At 39.8% G+C, this 22803-nt stretch overlaps 1 protein-coding gene across 1 annotated transcript; it reads left to right on the forward strand.

The window, feature by feature from the left end:
* Positions 1–1358: 1358 nt before the first annotated feature.
* Positions 1359–16854, forward strand: LOC120724020 (E3 ubiquitin-protein ligase RNF38-like). The gene is made up of 12 exons (XM_040015926.1): positions 1359–2876; positions 7276–7328; positions 7533–7714; positions 8363–8804; positions 9507–9647; positions 11502–11690; positions 12315–12476; positions 12593–12693; positions 13675–13753; positions 13855–13976; positions 14418–14517; positions 15789–16854. The coding sequence occupies exons 1-12, from the start codon at positions 2591–2593 to the stop codon at positions 15849–15851; spliced, it is 1920 nt and encodes a 639-aa protein (XP_039871860.1). The 5' UTR covers positions 1359–2590; the 3' UTR covers positions 15852–16854.
* Positions 16855–22803: the final 5949 nt, after the last annotated feature.

Genomic DNA, 22803 nt, shown 5'->3' on the forward strand with positions numbered 1-22803 from the left:
ACATAGATGGCTTCTTTCACTCCTCTTTCAAATTATCTGTCTTCTCTGTCCAAAATGTGAACATTGACGTCCTTGAAAGAGTGACCTTTATCCTTTAGATGCAGATGTACAGCTGAGTGTATCTCCTTAGATTACCAGGACCTGGATGATTGAGAACCTACACAGACATGTATACTGTAAAGGAGAAACTGTGGAAGTCTTGAATCACTCATTTCGTTTTGTTTTCCTTGAAAAGTGCCAGACTTTTCTGTAATTGTTTTAAAGTAGCCTTGAGCAAAAGTTTTTCTTTGAACATTGGAATATTTTTTTTTTTTTTTTACATTGAATCATTTAAGCACAAAAAGGCACCTAAATCTAGGGCTGAACCGGTGTTGTATCTACAAATAACAGAGGCCCTAGCAAGAAACCAATTTAAAATGGAATTGTAACGTATTTTTCTTACTACCAGACTGTCACAAAGGCACATCATTTGTTCCTTTTTAAAAAAAGCCAAATCTATGAAAAATGCCAAAGATAACACAGTTTGACAAGCATAAAATACTATTTCTGCACTAACAAGGTAATTCCCAAAAAGCTATTAGCCTAAGACTTGGCATGTCTCAGTATGGTGTGCAGTGAGTCCTTCAATATTTTGAGGAAACAGGCCTGAATGATTGATGATTCCAAACACACTGCCGATGCAGTTAAAGCAGTTAAGCTATCTTTGATTGGCCTCCCCAAAGCCTGAATCTCAATACTATTGAAACAGTGTGGGATCGTCTTGACAGAAAACAGAACAAAAGGCAGCCAATATCCAAATAAGATCTTTGTCTTTCAAGAAGCCTGGAAGACTCTCCCTGAGGACTTACAGAAATTGCAGGAAAGCTTGCCTAAGATAATTCAGGCTGTGTTGAAGAATATAGGTGGCCATAACATATATTGACTTTCAATCTCATGACCATTGTACAAACTGTTTTTCTGATATACTGTATTTCCCTGTATATTTGCTGCCCCTATTTCTCATTTCTTAGAAAAATATAAAGAATAATGACTCAAGACTTTTGGACAGTACTGTATAATTTGTGATCACAGCACAAGGATAAATATTTTCTGCGTGGAAACCGAATAAACGGACTAAGGTTTACGCAGTGCATTGGTGAGTATCTGTGTATGTGGAGCACATCCAGCTGAAAAAGCCCCGGGATGCCAGCGGCTCTCAAAGCCTTGTCTCATAGTATTTCTGCTTTGAAGCTGCTGAATAATTAATGAGCGGAGCTGACGCCTGCGGTTGGCCAGACAAAAATAGTCAATTCCGAAAACAAGCCAGTTGTTAAAGTCGACCTTGGCGCATGCTAATAAGACATATTTTGCTCTCGTCACTTTTCACTTTTCCTTTCTAGCGACTTTGTATAATTTTACATGAAAAGTAGAAAGCAATTTAGCAAAATGTCGTTCTGCTATCGATTGATGATGACTTGACAGCGATGCGAACCTCCCATTGATTGATCTCCACTACACTCCCCGCTGACCAGAGAAAACACTCGATAGCGAATGCGAGAGGGGATTTAAATTAGACATATACTGTCCACCTCAGTTCACGGACGAGGTAGCTGTTCGCTTTTTCATGTAGATAGGATATTCGCTATTTAGCTTTGCTCACCGACCAGCCTGACATTGACACGGAACGACGCTCGCTAGCTCGTAATGTCGGCACTGTTGGACTTGTTTTCCCCTCTAGACCCCGCTTCCTGTTAGCCTTGGGCTAGCTGGAAAATCGAATTTATGCTAATGAACGAGCAGGTATAGTTAGCAAACGCAGAGGGGTGTAACTTTTCTGTTTACTGTAGGCAAGCCGCTGTGGTTTACTTCTAATTTATTGACAAACTTATGCTAATAACTTTATTTTGCAAGCAACTACCGGGCGGCCGTTTTTTGTTTTTTGTTTTTAGTTTGCTAACGCTTTACAGCTAGCCATCTTGCTTATGTTTTGTGTTGTCGGATCGAAGTGTTTTATTTAGCTGGCTTTTTGGTGGCACAGAGCTGGCTATTATTTTCAGTTGTTCCTTAGTATAAGTCTCGGCAATGGTTTCATTCATATAAGACTTAATTCTGTGCGACCAGTGCTTATAAAATACTTTTATTTAATGTGGGGAAAGCTTGACTGTTGACTGTGAAAACACAAAAGAGACGCAGAAAATGATTAAACCGTTCTAGTAATGAGGACAGCACTGACGATAACGGAGAGTTAAAACATAATTTTGTTGTACTGTATGCAGCTGTATTAATTTTGAATCCTTATGGTTTAAGAAAATAATAAGCGGTTTTTCGTTAAGTTGAGCGGCACCGATAGCAAAAAGGGGAAAGTGGATGGAGTCGATGCAGATGGTGCTTGTGCGACATAAAAGGGCTGTGCTTCCCTGAACCTGCTGCCTTCAGGTGTCTCATCTCATTAAAACAATAGCTTTAAATGCCTCAGAAAACACTCGCAGTAGCAGGTGATCGTCAGAGGTAACTGGGCGGGTAGAGAGAGAGACGGAAAAGCGGTCTAAAGAGCGAGGCACCTGCCCGTACGTCACATTACATCCACCACCGCCGTCGTCCTTTTCTAGCCATGGACCCCCCGAGGACTCGTTCGCGGTCTCGGTCTGGCTTCTTTCATTTCGCCATGAACGGCAGCGTTGGAAGCAACGGCGGCGCTAACGCGATCGGTAACGGGGGCTTGATGAGCGCCAGCGGCGGAGGGGTGAACTACCCGCAGCAGAGCAACTCTAGCTGGGCGCCGCACCACGGAGGTCGTAGCTACCCCGAGAACCAGCAGCAGCACACCCAGGGGAGCTACCTGTCCGCAGGGGCGCAGCGCCACTCTTCACACGGAGCTCACAGGCATCCCGGAGCCGGTAAGCAGGGTTAAGTAGTCGGGGCCTGCAGCCCGGCTAGATGCATTGCATCTACATTACATACTAACACAGGATGGATCCCTCCTCTGAGGGATGCAGCCTCATCACTAGCAGCTTAAAAGGCTTGGTGCTTTCACTGCCAGCTGTTGCTTGAAAGGCCAGCTATGGGTCGCTGCTCGGTAGGCAGCAGTCTCTTTTCTTTAGAGGTTTGGTCAGCGTTTACTCATGTAAATAGGGAAAACCAAGTTCACAAACTTTGTCTTGTATGTCATTGGAAAATGGACTGGTTCTTATGTAACGCTTTTCTGCTCTCTCTGAGCACTCAAAGCACTGTATTCAACATGCCCCATTCACACAAACACTTGTTTCTAGGCTTAAGTGCTTTTTATCTGACATTCAGCTTCTGGTTAGTATCTTGCCCAACTTGCCAAACTATCTTGCCAAACCCCCAACCTTCCGATTAGTAGGTGACCTACTCTACCTCCTGAGCTGACTTTATTTCCAGAATTCAACTTGCCTTGCCCACAGTAGAAACTAAGCACTGCAGATAAATCAAAAATAATATTATTCTATTGGCCTGCAACTTCTCCCTGTATAAACTTATTTGTAGCTTAACTGGAAGACTATGACTTTTATATGACTTAGTTTTATCATCCAAGTAACGGTTAATGATTGATGTTTGAATAAGCATATTTGACTTTTTTCACATTTGGGGAAAAGTATATTTAAAATTGGCAGGGAGCATGTTGTTTTGTTTTGTTTTTTTTGTTGTTTTTGAAAAATACAAAGGTTAAACTTGTAGAATTGCTTTTATTAATCTTTACAGAAATACAAAAAAAATGTAAAATGCATGTTAAGGATCAAGGGAACGGGTTATCTCTTATTGCAGTGGGTCTTGGAGTGTGCATTGTTCACACATCTCTAGAAATAGAGTGCAAATAGGTCACAAACTTTTCCTTGTATGTCATTGTCTGGCTTTATTCTCAGAATGCAAATGATCTTGGCTATTAGTAGACATTTCACACTGCAGATTTTTCCTAAGGCTAATCCAAGCACAGTTGTGCTTAAGGCCTCCAGATCACATCGTGTTACTCGTATGAATGCAGTTAAACAGTATAAGGAAAGTAACACCAAAAACATTCAGATTACTGTTATCTAGATGGAGATATTTAGCGATAAAGTTGAATTGCTTTTGACATTGAATAAAACAAATCTATAAGTTCTTCAGGCTGTAATCGTGTTCACTATAGAGCAGCAGTGCAATTTCATTTATCAGATCAGAGACAAATGCATGAGCCCACTGGTTAAGACATCCCACATGCTCTTATTCAGTTTCTGCAAGACATGTACGAGAGGAGTCTGATTAATAGAGCAGTTGGAGCCTTGAAACAAGGCTTGTCCTTTTCTCGATAGTGATTTATTTTTAGTTTCAGTGCTGTGGTGCAGGCTGGCATTCTACAGTTTTCCTTGTTTCATCCTTAAGCATTATACTCTTCAACTTGCATTTTACCCTGAGTAAAGCTTGATATTGTCTCAGATTAGTCAAATATGTCTTTCTTTACTGTATTTAGCCATTAACAAGTAAAGATTGATGTTGCTGAGTGCAGTTGTGTGGGCTCATTGTTTGTTTCATCACTTTCTCACATCAAATCTAATTGTACTGTCCGGTTTCCATCAAAGGTTTATTCAATTAGCGGTGTTTCTTTACCAAACCCAAACTCGTCAACGAGACAACAGGAAAAAAATGTAAACAGAAGAGGAAAAAGTGAATGAAACTCTCATAAAAGAAAATAACATTTGAGATTGCACATGAGCCTCTTTTTGTTTATTATCTGGCAACCACTGGCACCACTCTTCAGTGTTCAGCAAGTTTCCAGTGAAAAGTGACTGGAAGCCCTCTGTAAAACTAGACTGGCTTCCCTCAAAGGCAAACAAAAGTGCAGGGAATGAATGAAAGCAGGCTTTTAATGGTGCCGTGTCGTAATAGAAGAAACGGTTGCCAAACAGCCAAAATGAGCCACACAGACGGACTCTCACAGAAACACACGCTTCCCAAATTGACAGACCAAAGTAGGGTTTGTGTGAATGACTTCAGCACTATATTTCCCATCTGTGTGAGCTGTCTTCTTATTCCTCTTAGCAGCTGCACATGCCTCATCCTTTGTGGCAGGGGTTTGTGTGTAAAATGTTCTCTGTGTGCAAGCAAAGCAACACTGTGTATATTTAAGTGCATCACAGATTTTTTTGTTTGCCAGGTCTTGTTTGTACATGTCACTGTATTACGCCTCTTGGCATCACTTTATGCAGAATGTGACAGAGTTGGATTTGGGGTTGTTAAAAATGTATCCAACTGCCTTACCTCTGTTATTTTCTCCTCCTATTTTTTCTCTTCCATTTTCAAGCAATGTCGTCACTTGGTATAGCTGTAATAGCTGGCTGACATTGTAGTTACATATTTACACATCTTCATTTGCAGATTCTATTTGTAAATCGAGTGGTTCTCTGATTACATCCTGTCTCTCCCACACGATACTTGAAGTTTTTGAACTTCAGCTAAAGAGCATGAACAAATTGCTTCTTGATGACAGCTGATGCTCTGAGTTCACTACCCTGCTCGACTCAATTGTCTGTTGTAAAAGAAATGGTGTCAGTCTCCCATCAGCAGCCATGCTCAAAGGGAAGCAAGGTCGCGTCTACTCACCAACAGAACCTGTCCAGTCAGACTCACCATCCCCTCTCCTAGCTTCCCGGGATGAATCAGCATATACCGGCCTAATTCTGCATAAACTGCATGGCCATCTGAGGCCCAGAACCCTATGAGGTCTAAAGAAAAAGGGATGGTTTGATGAATAAACATGTAAGCCAATGTACTGGCCCAAATGTTGGCTAGACGCTCAATCACCCGTCCCTCTGTTCTCCGCAGCCACTAGCGGGGCATCTTTGAGCTGTCACTATCGGCAGACTTCACATGGCTCTGGAGTGGCGTCGCAAAGACAAGAAAGGGGTAGGGGGCTGCCTTCAGATCTGTTGTTTCTGAGGAGGCAGAAAGGGCTGTCTGGATGAGAGAGGTTTACAGAGGAAGAAACAGAAAAGCACGAGGGGAGGAGTCCCCCCCCTCCTCTTTTTGGTGATTAAAGGTTTTTTGGGGAACTGCTTAGAGGAAACTCTTGTCAGCCAAGTTCAAGGACATCCTTCTTAAGCTGCTGAAAGGTCTGCATGCACATGTTGCTTCCAGACTGCACATGTGGACTGTTAGATAAACAGATAGGAGAGCACTGTGTTTTTCTGAGATTACGTTTATAGCATTAGTGGTTTATTCAGCAATGTTATTTTTAGTTTTAGGTTTTTTGGGCGGGGGGCACATACTAATTTCAATCCCTTTTAGTGATGCTCTGATCTTATAAAATAGATTCTTTATCAGAAACAAAGCTGTCATTGCAAACCTGATAGTGCTTGACTAACCTGCTTAGAAAATCTTTAGCACACTAAAAGTGGGGCCAACATGACATTTGAAGCCAAGATTCTTGCTAATACTTTGTACGTGAAGGGGATAGTCAGCAGGTATAGGGTCACTCCAGTTTATGGGCTAATGCTAGGGGGTTCAGTCGTTAAATGTATTGTGAAATGCAAAAAAAAAAAGTAGTAATGAGCATGTCCATCATAATTTGCCAAAAGATCTCTTTAGATTGCAGGATAAATGCATATCTTCACATTTGAGAAGCTGAATTCAGGAAATGTTTGGAACTATTGCATGATAGGAATAGCACCTATTATCGCTTTTGATGTTAGTTATTTTCCTTATCTTCATTATCAATAATTTCCCTTCTTTATGCTACAAAAGTGGGTAAAGTAGTTATTTGCATTTGAAGTAGGTCACATTTTAAAAATCAAAAAGTTGCTCTGGCGTTTTATACATACGTGTGTGTGTGTGTGTGTTGTGTGTGTGTGCGTGCGTGCGCGCACGGGCTTTTCATGTAAGATCAGAGGGAGTGACTTGGCTGTGACAGCTAGCGAGGAGACGTCCAGGGTGACATCTTCCAGAGATGACTCGCTTTCTTGTCTGCTCATTTAAAGCAGAGAATTTAAGTTTGTTTAGAAGACAAACCCTATCGGAGGGCAAAGCACTTTTCTGGTTGTGTAACAAAATGTCACATTTTTGTTTTCTACTTTGGACTTTGTGGTGTGAAGTCTGTAGAAATGCTTAGGCAAGAAAAGGAAAATGTCAGAGGCAGCCAGTTACCTGTGTATGTGTGTTGCGGGTGGTGTATTTTTGTCTGCTTGGCTTGCAAATGTCCATGTGTCTTGTGATGTTTTCCTCAGTCCTGTCTTATCTGATTATGATTTTTTTTTTCTTTTTTTTTTTTTTTTTTTTTTTTTTTTAAATCTGTGCGGCCGGCAGGAGGAGTGCTACATTTTCATCCAGATAACGTGTGCAGCGAGGATCGGGACAAAGTAAGTATGAAACATGACCACCGCCTGTTTTCCTTGCTCTTTTTCTGGTTTAAATAGAATTTGTATTTCATTGTGCTCTCTTTCTTATTCATCCTCTCCCTTATTGTTCTCACTTTTATTTATTTTTTTTTTTTTTTTTTTTTTTTTTTTTCCCCTCTAACCGAACATTTGTGTTTTCCTCTCCTCCCTCACCTCTGTGTCCAGATGGAAGACAGCCCAAGCCCAAAAAGGCAGCGTCTTTCCCAGCAGTCCATGTTAGATTTAAACTCCGCCCCACCCTCAACTCCTTCCTCTCCCATTCGCCCCTGGGAGCTGCCGCCGAGTCGCAGACCACACCCTCACTACATGCCAGAGCGATGCCACACACCCCTTCGAAACCGTCGCAGGTTTGTGTCTGACACAAATGCATACAAACAGACTTCATTAATAAATTTAATTTTTCAGCCTGTAAATGTAATGACTTATGACAGATTGGAGATCTTGCAATAGTATCTTTGAATTTGTCTGTATTAATATTTATTATGCTCAGTTTTATTAGTTGGCAGCTGGCAACTTATTTTTTGTGGCATATTAGTGTCTGTGTTCTATGTGACTGGAATAAATTTTAGTATTGTCTTCTCATATTTTCTAGTATAATTAAATTAATCAGATGTGTTAAATCAGGAAGGTCTATTGAGGTTACAAAAACAAAATACTTGAATGTATTAAGGTATCAGATACACAGCAATTTGCTCTGATGCATTGCAATCTGCACGCATTTGTGAATTTTCACTTGTTATAGTGTATTTGGCTGTTTGTCTGAATGTTAGAATTGATTTGAATATCTGAATGAAAAATTCCATTTCAGAAAGCTTAATAACTTGAATACTAATCTGCCTGTTGAGTGGTTTTGACTCTTGTTTGGTTAAATGAATTAGGAATTAAAGTTTTAGTCATGTTGCCATAGGTGGCTTATCAGGTGTCTTTCATGATGCAAATGTCAACATAACTCCTTCTGCCTCTTCTTTAGTTTTTCCTTCTTTCTTCCACCTCAGCCCTCCAATGAGACGTCAGCGTGGGCGGAGAGACCGTCTGACCCGACACCACCACCACCACCCCCACAACAACAACAACCATCACCACTACAACAGCAACAACAATCACCACCATCACCCCAATGCCCACCATCATCATCATCACCACCACCACCTGCACTCCCATAACGGCCCTTCACCTGGCCATCAGGATGAAAACTACCGCCATCCGGCTCCTCCACAGGGCTACCCACCCTATAACCAGCAGCTTCCCCGAGGGCCTGGGGCAGGGCCCGGGCCTGAAGAACGCCCTGGGTACCATCCTCCAAATCCCTCCCCGAGGCCTCTTCACCAGTCTCCAAACCTTTCTCCCAGGCTTCTGCACCCTGCAGCTCATCCACAGCACCCACACGCCCACCCTTCCCAGCAACAGAGCAGTGTGGTGTTGGATCTTCATGAGCAGGTGGGTTCAAAGCAGATGATGTGACCTGTTTTAGGAAAGAAAAATAATTGAATTGCTGTTAACTGAATCATTTTCTGTGCTTTTGTCTCCTTTTGTTTTTTAACTCTGCTTAAGATTGAGAGATGGGTGCAAATAACACTCTAAGATGCAAACAAGTCAATGTGAAAATGAAAGCCTATCACTCGTGGGTGTAAAAACTTATTTATGGCTGTAGATGGAGACTAATGAGTAATATAATTTTGTTTTGATCATACAGGTAAAAGGTTAATGCAGGTCTGTTAATATATCTGGCTTGTTTGTGTTTTATTCATCTCTACATGCATGCATACATAATCTTTACATAAATCAATACATATATTTTAATGCACATATCCAGCAGTCTTAAAGTAAGCACTTTGAACTTGTCTCTAGAAAAGAAAACATAATGAACAATGGATTTAATGAAAACACAAAAGAGAAAAAAATGGAATAACGAGTTTTCAGCTGCAGGGAAATGCAGACCTCAGGGTTATCATCTGCTTGATTTGTGCTCCACAACAAGTATAAATCTGTGGTGTTAGCAGTGATCCATGAAGTTTTAAAATTTGTTATTTACAACTCGGACAATGTGGATTAAGTCTGCTAACTCCAGCTATCCAGCTTTTAATTAAAATTTACAGCCATAAAGTGGCAGACCTTTTTTCTGCTGATCTCCATATTTAGGGTTCGGCTCCAGTCTCGTATCCTGTGACACCACCGGGAGCGCCACCAGGCCTGCCACCTCGCTCTGCCCCACAGCAGATCCCAGCATGCTCTGTGGTCTTCAGTGGTCAACACTATCCTGTGTGCAGCGTCCCTCCTCCCGTGAGTGTTTTTGCTTTTTTGCACGTTTTTTTTGGTGATTTTCTGTTTTTTTTTTTTTTTTTTTTTTTTTTTTTTTTTTTTAAACCTTATGGTGAAATGGGGAGAATAGTGACAGTTTCTCAAGGGAGAAACTGCTAAACTGAATATCTGAGCTGAATATAATTTCATCCGAGACTCAAGGTAGAAAATAATACTAATTTAAAAAAAGTTTGGCTACAAGAAAAAGAAAAGATAAAAAAGATTATATTAAATGAGGAATACAAGAATATGTTTGTTAAAAGGATAAAGTCTAGAGAAAAGATGGCCTTTCTCTTTAGTATTTTGTTTTCTTTACATGCAAGTTATTTTTATGGCAATTCTGAGAATTTTGTGGCTGATGTTCTGGGAAAACTGCAAATAATTACCTGAAGGAGGTAATAAAAAAATAAAAAAATAGTACCGTATTTTTCGGACCATAAGGCGCACCGGATTATAAGGTGCATTAAGCAAAACAAAACAGTCAGATAACTCAAACTTTACTCAACTCATTCTTCTTGCTTCCTCTTTTCTGTACCATTGATTCATTAATGTTGAATTCTCTCGCTGCTGCTCTATTCCCATGTTGTTGTATATTAATGACTAACCTCGTATTGTGGATGGATTTTCTCAGTTGTTCTCCTGCCTGAAGTTTGGTCCCTTTACAGCATCCTGCCATGCTATTGCATTTGTCTCCAACCATCCGGAACCCTCACGTTTATTGAGTCACTGCTGTTTAGTTTCATGTTTTTATTTATATTGGAAGTGAAAGCAGAGCTGTACATTTTAATTATTTCAGAAATCTCTCAGTCAGAACATGGTATATCATGTTTAGGTGGAAACTAGCGAGCTTGCTTCTAACTCCATTAAATTTAATACATTCTGTTTTCATGGATGCCTGGATATTAAACTTCATTGTTAACGCTGATCGTTTTATTAAAGATGAAAGAATTTAGACAGTTTTTAACTCTTAGTGATGTCGCAGTGTTCGTTTGACTTTGGGACCTGAAGCAGACGGAGTTTTGGACCCAGATTACTCCGCGAGGCTCCTGACTACGGTAGTCGTAATGCTCCGACAATCCATCAAGTGGTGTGGCTTCGTAGCTTACCAAAGTCGTACTAAAACATTTTTTTGACAGATTTTTGAGCGTTGTGTATCACATAAAATCGGTTCGAGGTCAGTAAGCAGAACCAGAATTCATACATAAGGTGCCCTGTCGATTTTTGAGAAAATTAAAGGACTTTAAGTGCGCCTTATAGTGCGAAAAAAAGGATAGTAGTTTTGATCCCACGCATGGTCAGAGGGATTTCTGAATTTTTCCGTGAAGTATGAACAAAAGCATACAAAAGTATTATCAATTTATGAATACATTTTATGCATGCATGATTTGAACACAAAAAAATCTATGCTCTTCAGAAGTGTTGCAGTTTGTTCAGATGTGTTTTTTAGAGAGGCTTTCTCTTGGCAACCCATGCTTGTTCTTTCCTTTTCTAATTAACCAACAAACAGCCAAAACTTCTGCTTTTAAAGAGCCGATCATGATTTGTTGATCTTCATTTAATCTAGTGCATTTGATTAGCACCAGCTGGCATCTACGTCACTGCCTAATTTGGAAGTGGCAAAAGTGTACTTACTTTTTCCACAGGACTGTATTTCATTTTTTTGTTTTGGAATTAAAGTAGTTATAGGTGTAAATAAGCATTTTATCGACATGAATTCAAATCATGTCTGTTAAATGTTACTTAATCTTCTTCTGTTATTTTTATTTATCTATTTATTTAAGAAATCCTTTTTTGTAACATACTTTAACAAGTGAAACTTTTGTGTGTTTCTGCTAGGTCCTTCAGACTTGTTCTGTACAGCACTTACCGATGCCCTACCCATTCCCATCACTGTTGTCCAGTGATCCGGCCTTCCTGCTCCCCCCACCTCATCTCACCCATACCCCCACACATCTTTCCCACCATCCACCTCATTTGCCTCAGCCTGGACAGTTTGGACCATATCCAGCACAGCAGGCCCGTTCAGTGAGTGGGAAACCTTTTGATAACTTGGTATCAAATACAGCTTTTGTATTAGGTGTTTTAATTTAAGCTAGTAGTTAGTCAGTCGAGATCTTTCTGGGAAGCTTTTCAATATTCCTCCTGGAATTTCAAAAACTGTAAACTTTATAAAAACGTCTTACGAAGTTCAAGCTAAATGGGTGATGCATATTTTAAACACTAGAGTTGAAGCAGTTTGTGGTATTCTTGAGTTTTAGTAACAAATGAGTATATGTACTGAAACTGTGGTATTGACAGCTCTTTTGTGCACATTTTGTCTTTGCACAGCTTTAATCTAAAACTTCATTTCATTTTCATTGGCTACATGTTAAAGCAGCTGCCAATTAACTGATTAAAAAACGATTTCAGAGATAATTCAGTTGTTTTTTTTTTTTTTTTCTGAATTCAGTTATTTCTTTTCTTTATCCCTTTTTAAAACACTTGCTTTGTATTTCAAAGGTTGAAACTTTCTTTCTTAATCCCATTCAGACTTTTTAATTAAATTTATTAAGTGGTTAAGTTGCTTCTTATGCTGTAATGACAGGAAAAATCCTGGGCAATATCACCTATATGTTTTGAATTTTAACATTTTTTCCTTTATCTCCTCAGCCGTTACAGAGGATAGAGAATGATGTTGAGCTGCTTGGTGAGCATCTGTCTTTGGGTGCTGGGCTTCACTATCCTCCTGCCACCCACCCTGCACTCACCCCACACTCCACACAACTCCACTTCCTGTCCCATGACCCCCTGCCACAGGAATTCTTTGGAGTGGTGAGCATTTACAATAATTTATAAAATATGTTTATTTCATCCCATGAAGTGTTATATAAAAAAATGTAATGCTGTGCAAATCATCTGACTTGTATATGTTGTATCTCTCCACCTAGTCCTATCCAAACTTCATTCCTCGCCGTCTCCCAGGGCGACGGTACCGCTCCCAGCAGCTGCCACCTTCGCCTTACCACCCCAGCCTCTTGCCTTACTTCCTGTAAGTAGAACGGGGAATAAATTCACTTAGAATGATTTTTTTTTTTTTTTTTTTTTTTTTAAATTATCTTTAGACAAATATCCAGAGTGTATCAGAAAGAATAATCTGATTTCAAAAGATTATATTGTTTTTGAAGTAATGGACATAGAAGCTTGTGGTAAATTTTAAAATACATGGCTGAATATAAAATTTTGTTCAAAACCTCAGTGCGTCCCCCTCCAGACAGACAGCATATGTCCACATGATAGTCCAAGTCTTCCTATACTTTTGTGACCATGTCTGGAGTCACTGCAGCCACTGCTGTTATGCTACTTACCTACAACCACGTAAAACTGATAACTTCCCTCTTTCTTACTGTATGTGTTTCAGTCATTACCGGTGGACAGCTGCAGAATTAAAGGACTTTTAAATCGGCTCATTCTTTTTAATTTACCTGATATTTATTGCTGGAATGTGAATATTTATTAGTGTGTTATTGATAAATATGTTAATTTTGCTGCGTGTTTAAAAGAACCGAAGAACAAATCTTTTCCACACCCACAAAATAAAAGCAAATTAATAAAGTCAAGATATGAGATGCAGCCATTGAGACTTGAGCATGGTTATTGAAAATCCCCTTGAGGCTAAGGAACTAATACAGAGTTTATTTATTTAAACAAAGAATACAATGACTGCAGTGCAGGCTATTGGTTAGATTTTACTGATCCCCTAATGAGTCTTCATCCAAACTGTGTTTAAGGTCAAGATGATATTTGTCATTTTTACAGGTACTTTTCAATTTCCACTCCTGGATTTGACTGTTTGTGAGCCACCTTGACTTAATTTTCATTATTTTGTACTATACAGCCAAGCAGTGACAACAAAACATAACTTTATTGTAATGTGAAGTACAAAAAGTAACTTTGTATTGTGATGATTCAAGAGCTGAATTAACTGCTATGTTATTAATGTTTTGGTTTGTGTTAAATCGCTCTTCTGTAGATCAATGCTGCCAGTCCAGCCAGGTCCTGCAATCAGTCTAGAGCTGGATGTCGATGATGGTGAAGTGGAAAATTATGAGGTTTGTTCTTGCCATTCTTTAGCATTTTGGTTATGCATTTCCTGGTGTGCAGGGTGGGGGGGAGACTCTAATTCTACTGTCGCTGATGTTTTCTCCCACAGGCTCTGCTGAACCTTGCTGAGCGCCTGGGAGAGGCTAAACTCCGGGGACTGACCAAGGGAGACATAGAACAGCTTCCTTCTTATCGATTTAATCCAAATAACCATCAGTCTGAGCAAACACTGTGAGTACTTCCCTTTTAGAAACTATGTACTTGCTAATAATGGACAATTATCCTAATTATTTTTTTTATTTATTTATTTTTTTCAGCTACTCAGGGTTGAGAATCTCATTGTGGACTTTTATCGATAACAGACTGTCTTTGTACATTTTATTTAGCATATTTATAGTTTTGAAAGCTTCTGAGGGCTTAACACAATGCTAATATCACCCATAAACTCTCTCTAATGGGGTTGGATACCATGAGAAATATGTTCAAATTCAAAATGTGCATATTTTTTAGTAAAGCGTACATCAAAGTGACCTTTTTCAAAATAATTTCCACAGATACCCTAAGTTACTGGCCTAGCTAAATCTGCCTGAATGCACTGTCTGTAATTTAGAAAGTGTCAAAAAGGTCTCTTCTTTTGCTGTAATTTGTGTGCTAATAGCTATCTCATTGCAGGTGTGTGGTATGTATGAGTGATTTTGAGTCGCGTCAACTGCTAAGAGTTTTGCCCTGCAGTCATGAGTTCCACGGAAAGTGCGTCGACAAATGGCTGAGGGTACGTGTGTCCAGCATGAAGCCCACCAGCTTATGCTGATCTCTGTTACACACATACATTTACAGTTAGCCAAGTTAGCCAAGGCTTATTGCGCATTGTTTGGCAACAGATTCACATCACTGTTCACACATGGCATTAACATCAAAATAAGTGCTCGCTCCAAGTGTAAATTTGAGTCCTCTCAAGACACTTTAAGGGATGATCTGATAACCTAAACCAGATTTTGAGCTGGTCTCAGCCACATAAGGTCACTTTGTTTTTCAAGTGAGCATGAAATTGTGCCTGAGGCCTCATTATGAAAGACTGCCCTGCTCATTGATGACCTCTGTGCAAGCATAATAGTGCGCTCATTGGCTCTCAAATGAGATACACAGTGCCTTTTTAATGTTTGTAAATGATAAAGACAGTTTATGAGTGTGTTAAACACCTTGGGTGATCTGGTTTGCCAGGAATGTATCAAAGAATAAGCAGAGTCTAATATTGTTGTGATTTCTTCTTCTAACACTAATTTCTGGCAAACTAGTATTGAAAATTGCATCACTTTGGTCTCTGCAGAGAGAAGTGGCACACATTTTTTTATTTTTTAATTAATTAATTTATTTTTTTGCAAATGAAGCAGGAAAGTGAGAGACGCTCACAGGTTGTCACTTGAGACACATGTGGTGATGGATTCTAATGTCAAGTGTAAATTAGAGCTTTCTAAATGTAATAACATCATTCATGACCATGTGTGAACAGGGCAGAAGTCACCCAGCAAAGTGTTACATAACATACCTGGAAAACTTTTTGGAAGTTGCTGAAAGGCACAAACCTAATCAGTCCAAGCACACATGTATTAAGATACACAGACACCTCTTAATTATAGGATTCTAGTGAGAATCTCACTCTTCAAGAGATCTGATAAATAGCAGAAGCAAGTCTCAGTCCAAGTGTGTTGAAATGTTTCTAAATTCATCTCATCTGATTTACTGAAATCTGTGAACTCACACTAACCCCAGGATACTACAGTCAGAAGGTGCTGAAGATTTCATAAACGCGTGATTTCCCACTGAAAATGTTAAATGAGGCTCTTGAACACCAAGTTCTTGTTGATCATACCAGTCTTATGATTTAGACGCACGCTGCACTGCACAAAGCCTCAGTGTAAATTGGGTTAAAAGGGTTGCATATTGATTAAAAAATAAAATGTCTAAGTGTGCGACCATGAAATCAGTATCCTGACTGAATATAAGGACCATCTCTCAAACCTAATTTGCTGTTTTCTCCCTTAGGCCAACAGGACGTGCCCCATTTGTCGAGCGGATGCCTCAGAGGTCCAGAGAGACTCGGAGTGACCACACGAGGGAGCCAGACACTCCTTAATGTCTGTCAGACATGTTCAGCACTGCCTGCTCTCTCTCTCTCTCTCTCTCACACACATACGCACACACACACACTCTCACACCACAACCTTATATATTTGTGACCATAATCTTATATGTTTGTGCAGCACTCTCTCTTCCTATTTTCTTTTCATTCTTTGCCAAAATGTTGCATCCCCTCGTACATGTAATGTCATTTTCATGGGATGACTTCCTCTCGCGCTTTTCTACCATGCAAATGCACAGAAGTCCTCCAGTATCTCCCGCTGTAGTGTGTGTTTGTGTGTGCGCGTGCGGGCGCGTACACGTGCATGCACCACACCTGTGCAACTGTTGCTGGGCCCATTCTGTAATGCAGGGCCGTGTGTGTGTGTGTGTGTGTGTGTGTGAGAGAGTGAGTGGGGTTTTTGTTTGTTTGTTTTTTTTGTTTTTTTTTACATCTCCTGAAGCATGTCTGAGTTTTCTGTTGAGAAAAGTAAACAACATGTGAGAGCTTTTTGCTCTCATGAGTGACTGACTTTACTTCCTGTTTGTATGCTTATGCACTGTCTGTATGCATACTATGTGTGTATGTATGTTATAGACTTAAACCTTTTCTCTAGTTTGACACTAAGGGTCCATGCTGCCACTATAGTTCTTGGTTGCCTATTTGTTCAGATTATTATTATTATTATTATTATTATTATTATTATTATTATTATTATTATTCAGCTATTATTAATGGTTATTTTCCTTCCTTGCAGTTACCTCATCATTCCGATTTTGTTCATCTTTCATTAAAAGCTTCACAGCACTACTTTGAAATTAAGCACATATATTTTTCTTTTCCTTTTTTTCTTGGCAAAAATAATTTTGTCTGTGACTTTGCAGTGGCACATGTTAAATATATATATAAAAAACTTGCTCTCTCTCTCTATATATATAAACTGTATAAATCTATGAATATCTGTATACCAAATAAAAGGCTTGATATGGACTTTTTAAATGTAGTAATTTGTATATTCTTTTTTTTTTTCTCCTCTTTATTTTATTTTTAACATTCAGCAGCAAAAATCATGTTTGGTTTGCTGGATTTCTAAACATGAAACTACAGACCGCTGCTGTGGATGACTCTCTATTTTTCAGAAGGTGTAACAACTTTCAGGTGACCACTGGGTGGTGTAACTGCTCTTCAAGACTGCCATCCCCACCTCCCTTGAGAACTTGTCACAGTTATTGGGGCTGATCCAACACTTCTGATGGCGTTCAAACTGATGATCAAGCGCCTAAAACCCTTTTGCACTCATGTTTAATTAAGTGAGAAGCCTCTTGACCTGGGGCTGATAAGTCACCCCCCATACTTTTTTTTTTTTTTTTTTTTTTAATATATCATCTTCCTACAAATCTTCATTCAGTCCCTCTTTCTTACACTTCTTGTTAGACCTGCATCTTCTGATCTACAACCTCATGTTCTGCCCTTTTCTCTCCTTCCTAGCACTTTTGTCCTTCCTGTAATGACTTTGGTGATTCTCGACCGCTTCCTGCACTGCCCTGTTTTTCCTCTCTCCTTCAGTTGTGCTCACCACTTTTTTCCTCTCCGCTGTCTTTTTACTTATGCATCTCCACCCACTCCTTTGACTTGCTTCCGCTGCATTGAAGGGGAAATAAGGGGGTTTTGGTCTAAAACTACCCAGTTGCTCCCGTGAAGCGCATAATCTGCCTTGTGTTCTCTTTGCCACTCAGCTATTGTTTCCTGCCCATGGTTGTATGAGGCAAGTTCACCAAATTTTAATGGCACATAAAGCCCTCTTAATGTAGGAACATTCAATTTCTTCCAACATTTTAAGTAATTGTGAAGTGAACTGCAAAATGAAAACTACAATATAGAAGTTAAAGTCAAAAACAATTTCCACAACAATACCCACCCATGATAGTACTCAGATAGTACAAAATATTCCTACAGTAGAACTTCAGTTGCCCAAAACCTCGGGTAAAAGTTCTGGTTTGAATGTCCACGTGTTTGCTTGGTTGACTGCTCTCCGCTCACTCATGAGTGGCTGCCTTTTCTGTCCTGAGGATGTGCCCGGGTTGGCGACATGTTTTGGGCAGCCTGTTCTACTATGTCTGAGAAGATGCTGAGAAGCTGATCCTAGACATTTTTTATCTTTGGAGCAAAAACAAGGCTTTTTAAAAAATTTAAAATCAGACGCCCTACCCTTTCTCTGAAAAACAGAGGCAAGAGTTTTTCCTTGTGAGCAGCCAACATTTCTAATGTGCAAATCTAGAACTGTAGTTGTGTGTGTGTGCGTGTTTGTCGGTGAGACCCTGTGTTCTGAGGAGGCTGTCTCAAGCTGACAGGGTACATGGATTCTCCATCTTGCTTGTATATATAAAAAGAAAATGAGATGCCTGCTTCACCTACACCCACACAGATACCCACACACGTATACGGGTGTTTATGTATCTTCCTTTCTCCAATTTTTTTTTTTTACATTTTCCTTGTTCAGCAGTGTGAGGGTTAAATGTGAACGTGTCAGCAGGTCAGGTTGTCCCCTGCCTGTCTCCCTGAGTGAAGTATGTGTGTGTAATATTTATTTTATAGGGATTTCCCTCTCGCCACGCTGGGTGGCTGCTGGCCATGTCATGTTCTGAGCTGTCAAAGGCCATCACTGTCACTCGTGGAAAATGAGATGTGGGTGTAAGAGAGAGACACATGAGACATGGACCCGACAGAAACAGAGACAGAGACAGAATCATGTCTGCCATGTGTGCTTGGGTGTGGGAATAGCCCGGGTATTCGGGGCTCAGTGGAAGTGGCAGCGTCAGGTAGAGGCTTTCGGTTTCATGCAGTTTGCAGGAGGAAAGGTGAGGTTTAAGGCTGAGTGCATCATTTCTGTTCACGGGTGTCTCTGGTTGTCTTCCCACTCTGCCAGATGATTCCTTCTTAGGACACAGTGTGAAAAATAAAGTGGAGCAAATTCCATGAAAGCACTCTTTAATCTGTAAATGCTGCCATCATTATGTGTTGGCTTTTATGGTTTAGAAAAAATATTACAATATGTAGTAATTGTCCAGTTTTAGGAGTTCAGCTTCAATTCAATGGGCCATTTGTCACAGTTGGCAGTTTCATGGCCAGGTGAAGCCTTTTCTTTCATTATTTCACGTCAAATGAAACAGATGTACTTGAAGATGATTCAGAGTGTTGAGTCTGTATATCATATCTTTTCACCTTAAATGTGAGACCCAACGAGATGAGGGAGGCCATTATCAGGGTGAAGAAACAGTTAAGAGATGCCTTTATGAATGCAAATAAACAGTGTTTATAAGCAGTAACAGGAAGGCCACATTGAATTTTGCTCAGAAAACATCTATAAGAGCCTGCACAGCTCTGCCTTTGGACAGATGAAACCAAGATTAATGCAAATTTGTGAAAAAAAAAAAACCTCTTGAAATAAGGCTGAAAGTCTGCGCTTCAATCACATCATGGTCACCTGTTAAAAAAAAATCCACTGTGCTGCAGAAGAAGGCAAAATGACAAAAAATGTGTCTTTGGCATAATAAATTCATTCTTGCATCTTCTGTTTTGAATTGAAAATGTTTCATCTTCAAGGTTCTATCTCACTTCCAAACCTCCTCCTAACTCTAAAACGAAACCCCAGTAAGGACAAGCAAACCTTTATAAAGCAAAGATGTATTTGTTTCTCATCTTGATAGAAGTACACATGAGAAATCAGAGTGAATACATGTGCACACATAAATCAACAAAGCTGAACAGACACATAAAACACTTGAAATGCGGCAATGAATGTGACTGATGATCCAATACTCGAATCATAGTTTGATTTAGATGAGGGCAGCCATATTTTCCCACTTTCTATTATCGTCACCTTCTCTGCCCTGTTGGTTATCATTTTAAAGCCTCCACGGTTTTGGTGTTACATCACTTTTCAGTGAGTTTTATATATATTTTTTAAAGGCTGAAAAGCAAATCTGATGCCAGCTGGCTTGATGATTTGTCTGGTGGTGACTTTTTTATTCTTGGGTTTATGTCTGCTCATTCCAGTATATCAAATAAGGACAGTTTATACAATTTATTACTGTGGTCAAGCCAAGGTTTTAAGGCATGGTTTGAGACAATGAAAATAGGAAAGTAGTGACCTGCATCTCACACTGGGTGCAAACAGACAATATGAGTTACATATGTTACGTTCTGACACAGATGTTGACTTCAGTTTACCCCATTATCTAAAAGAGATGCACTTAAATATGCAAGTTTTACCTGCTGATAAGGTGATGCCATATATGACCTATGCAACTCCTGTTTTTCCCCTCTGCTAAGTGAGGATGAAAATATGATAAGAGACAATAACACAGACTATTAAAACTCAGTTGTGTGCATGAAGGACATGGGGTTATTCAATCTATGATCTTCAGTATATTGTGAGTATGTCTGCTTTCTGGAACGCCTGGCAAAAACATTAATTTGGATTCAAGGATTGAACTATAAAAATGTGTTCACTGTGAGTTCACCCTAACTCCAGAAGCCACATTTCACGCAAATGTAAGAGAAGCAGAAAAGATAAAGAGGTATCTAAAAGGTCAAAGTCAACTTCAAAGTGATATCATGGAAGAACACAATCATTCAGAAGCTGCACTCCTTCAGTCCTGTAAGCTGGGTGAGTTCCAAGTAGACACGACAGATTCAGCACCCTTGTTATGCCACAGTCTAATCAACCTCACAGAGACTACTGGACATCAAAATCCTTGGCCTTCTATGATGCAGAATATCTCCCCTCTCAGACTCCGACCTCCTGGCAGTACAAATTGTTTTGAGTGTTAACTTCACTTACAGAAACAGAAAGGGAAAGACCTTGAGTGCAAACATTTAACATTCGAGCCAAATAGAGGTGGTGCTTACAAGAGGAATGTTAACAGCCCTGACCAAGCAGCTAGTGAAGAAAATGGAATATCAGCCAGTCATTGCCAAACTTGTGACCTCCTTTCTTTAGGCGCTTGAAGACTCTGTGTCTCTTCAGGGGGAAGTGGTAAGAAGTGGTAGGTAAGCCACAGCTTCTCCCTTGTCTTGATCCTTACCATTTATATGGAGCCGCAGGAACCTTCTCTCTCTCTGGAAAATAAAGTCTCTCTGGGTTATGACATCAATACTGTTTTCCAGGCTCAGCAATGTGCATCTGCTTCCTGCCTCTGCACCAGTCCCAGTGGCACAATACCAATCATATCTACACTGAGTGATATTTGTAGCTCCCAGTCAAAGAACTCCATCAAACCTGATACCAGCAGTGCCAAGGGGCAACCACATTGTGCTGAAGTGTCTTCTTAATCATCCACCATTGGATCTCACATCAGCCCAACTCTTAGTGCATCCAAGCATTGAGTCCTTTATGATTTTCATCTTCTGTGTCTGGTGGGTATGCTTTGGACCCCTAAAGGGAAAGGCTGAATTTAAGCTAAGTGCAGCTCTCAAATTAGGGTGAGCCTAAGCCTTACTGTGCGTTCTGCAACATTAAAGAACATTACCTGAGCTCATGTTCAGAGTTCAAGAAGCGTTAGCAAGATTTTGAAGTGGATCCACGATTGATGATGGTTTCAAATCGACTACCGGCCCCAAGCTTCATTTTATAGTGCCAGATGAACTCGTGACAGCTCGAGGCATACAGAGTGACTCCAATGACCGGGTCACCTGCAGAAGGTCATACTTGTTTGAGGTTCTAGTTTGCTATAGGGGTTGAACCTTAGAGACATATGCTGTACTCTGATTGCTCTGAGATAGCATTATTCTGCCACGGGCTTCAAAGATGACCAGTAAATGGTTACAATAATGTAATAGACAGGCTGATGGTCATTTTACCCAGAGCTGCAGCTGCTGTCTATCCCCACCACAGGAGAAGATAAATACATTTATTCACCATTGGTGCTAAACTGCTTTCTCCCCTAGGCCATTCGGACTGTTAACAAACACTATCCGCCCACACCCCACCCCTGCTCACCCACCTCACCAATCTGAGCCATGGTCTGAGTAACCCCCATCACTCAGGCCACTCACACGGACTCCATTCAGACCAAGACTTTTTTCTTTGTACTACTTCCAAGCACTTTACAACTTGTTGTCTAATGTGTGGCTTGCTCTTATTTTTGTATATAATTCTCCTGTTTGTTATTTATTCCTGCTGTTGAAGGTTTTTATTTTATTCTGGCACAGTTGGTGTGGTGGACCCACAATTTTGTTGTAAATGTACAATGACAAAGGGCTAAAGGTCTACTCTATTCTATTCTATTCTATTCTATTCTATTCTATTCTATTCTGAGGATAAATACTCTGAAGCTGTCTTCTAAAAGAAAACAAGCTTATTTATTCATTCATTTAAATAGAAAATTTAATTTTTTTTGCACAATTTTTTTTATTTAAAGATAGATATGAAATTTCTCTTTTAGCACAGAGGTGCAATCAGTGGGAAAGAAAGTGCTGGTTTCTTGCTTTTCTGTCTTCTTGTGTGTCTTTTCATCTGCATGTGTGTGTGTGTGTGTAGCTTTGCAAACATGTTAGTCTTTGTTTACTGACATGTCATTTCAGGTCAAAGTGTTGGCTACAGGCTGGGAAGCAGCTTGACTAAGGAGTGCTGAAGTCAGAGAGACTGAGTCATAATGATGTAACACTGTATGGGGTTCAAAACACACACACACACGCGCACACACACACACACACACACACACAATTTTGGCCCTTGTGCTTCTACATCTCAAAAAGAAATCTGATTTTTGAAAAAGTTTAATTTTTTTCTAATTTAATTCAAAAATCTAAACTTCCATGTTCTGTATTCATTACACATGAAATGAAATATTTCAAGGCTTTTGATGATTATGGGTTAAAACTCAAAAACAAATCTGATATCCAGTATCCAAGATTATTAGATCAATCAAAAATGAT

This window comes from Simochromis diagramma, unplaced genomic scaffold (assembly GCF_900408965.1).
Source record: "Simochromis diagramma unplaced genomic scaffold, fSimDia1.1 OVJJ01000685.1, whole genome shotgun sequence".
Lineage (NCBI taxonomy): Eukaryota > Metazoa > Chordata > Actinopteri > Cichliformes > Cichlidae > Simochromis > Simochromis diagramma.

Coding starts and splice junctions, on each gene's coding strand:
- LOC120724020 (XM_040015926.1), top strand. CDS start 2,591: ATGGACCCCCCGAGGACTCGTTCGCGGTCTCGGTCTGGCTTCTTTCAT. Junction 7,715..8,362: donor CCCCTTCGAAACCGTCGCAG/GTTTGTGTCTGA, acceptor CTTCCACCTCAG/CCCTCCAATGAGACGTCAGC. Junction 14,518..15,788: donor GCGTCGACAAATGGCTGAGG/GTACGTGTGTCC, acceptor TTTCTCCCTTAG/GCCAACAGGACGTGCCCCAT.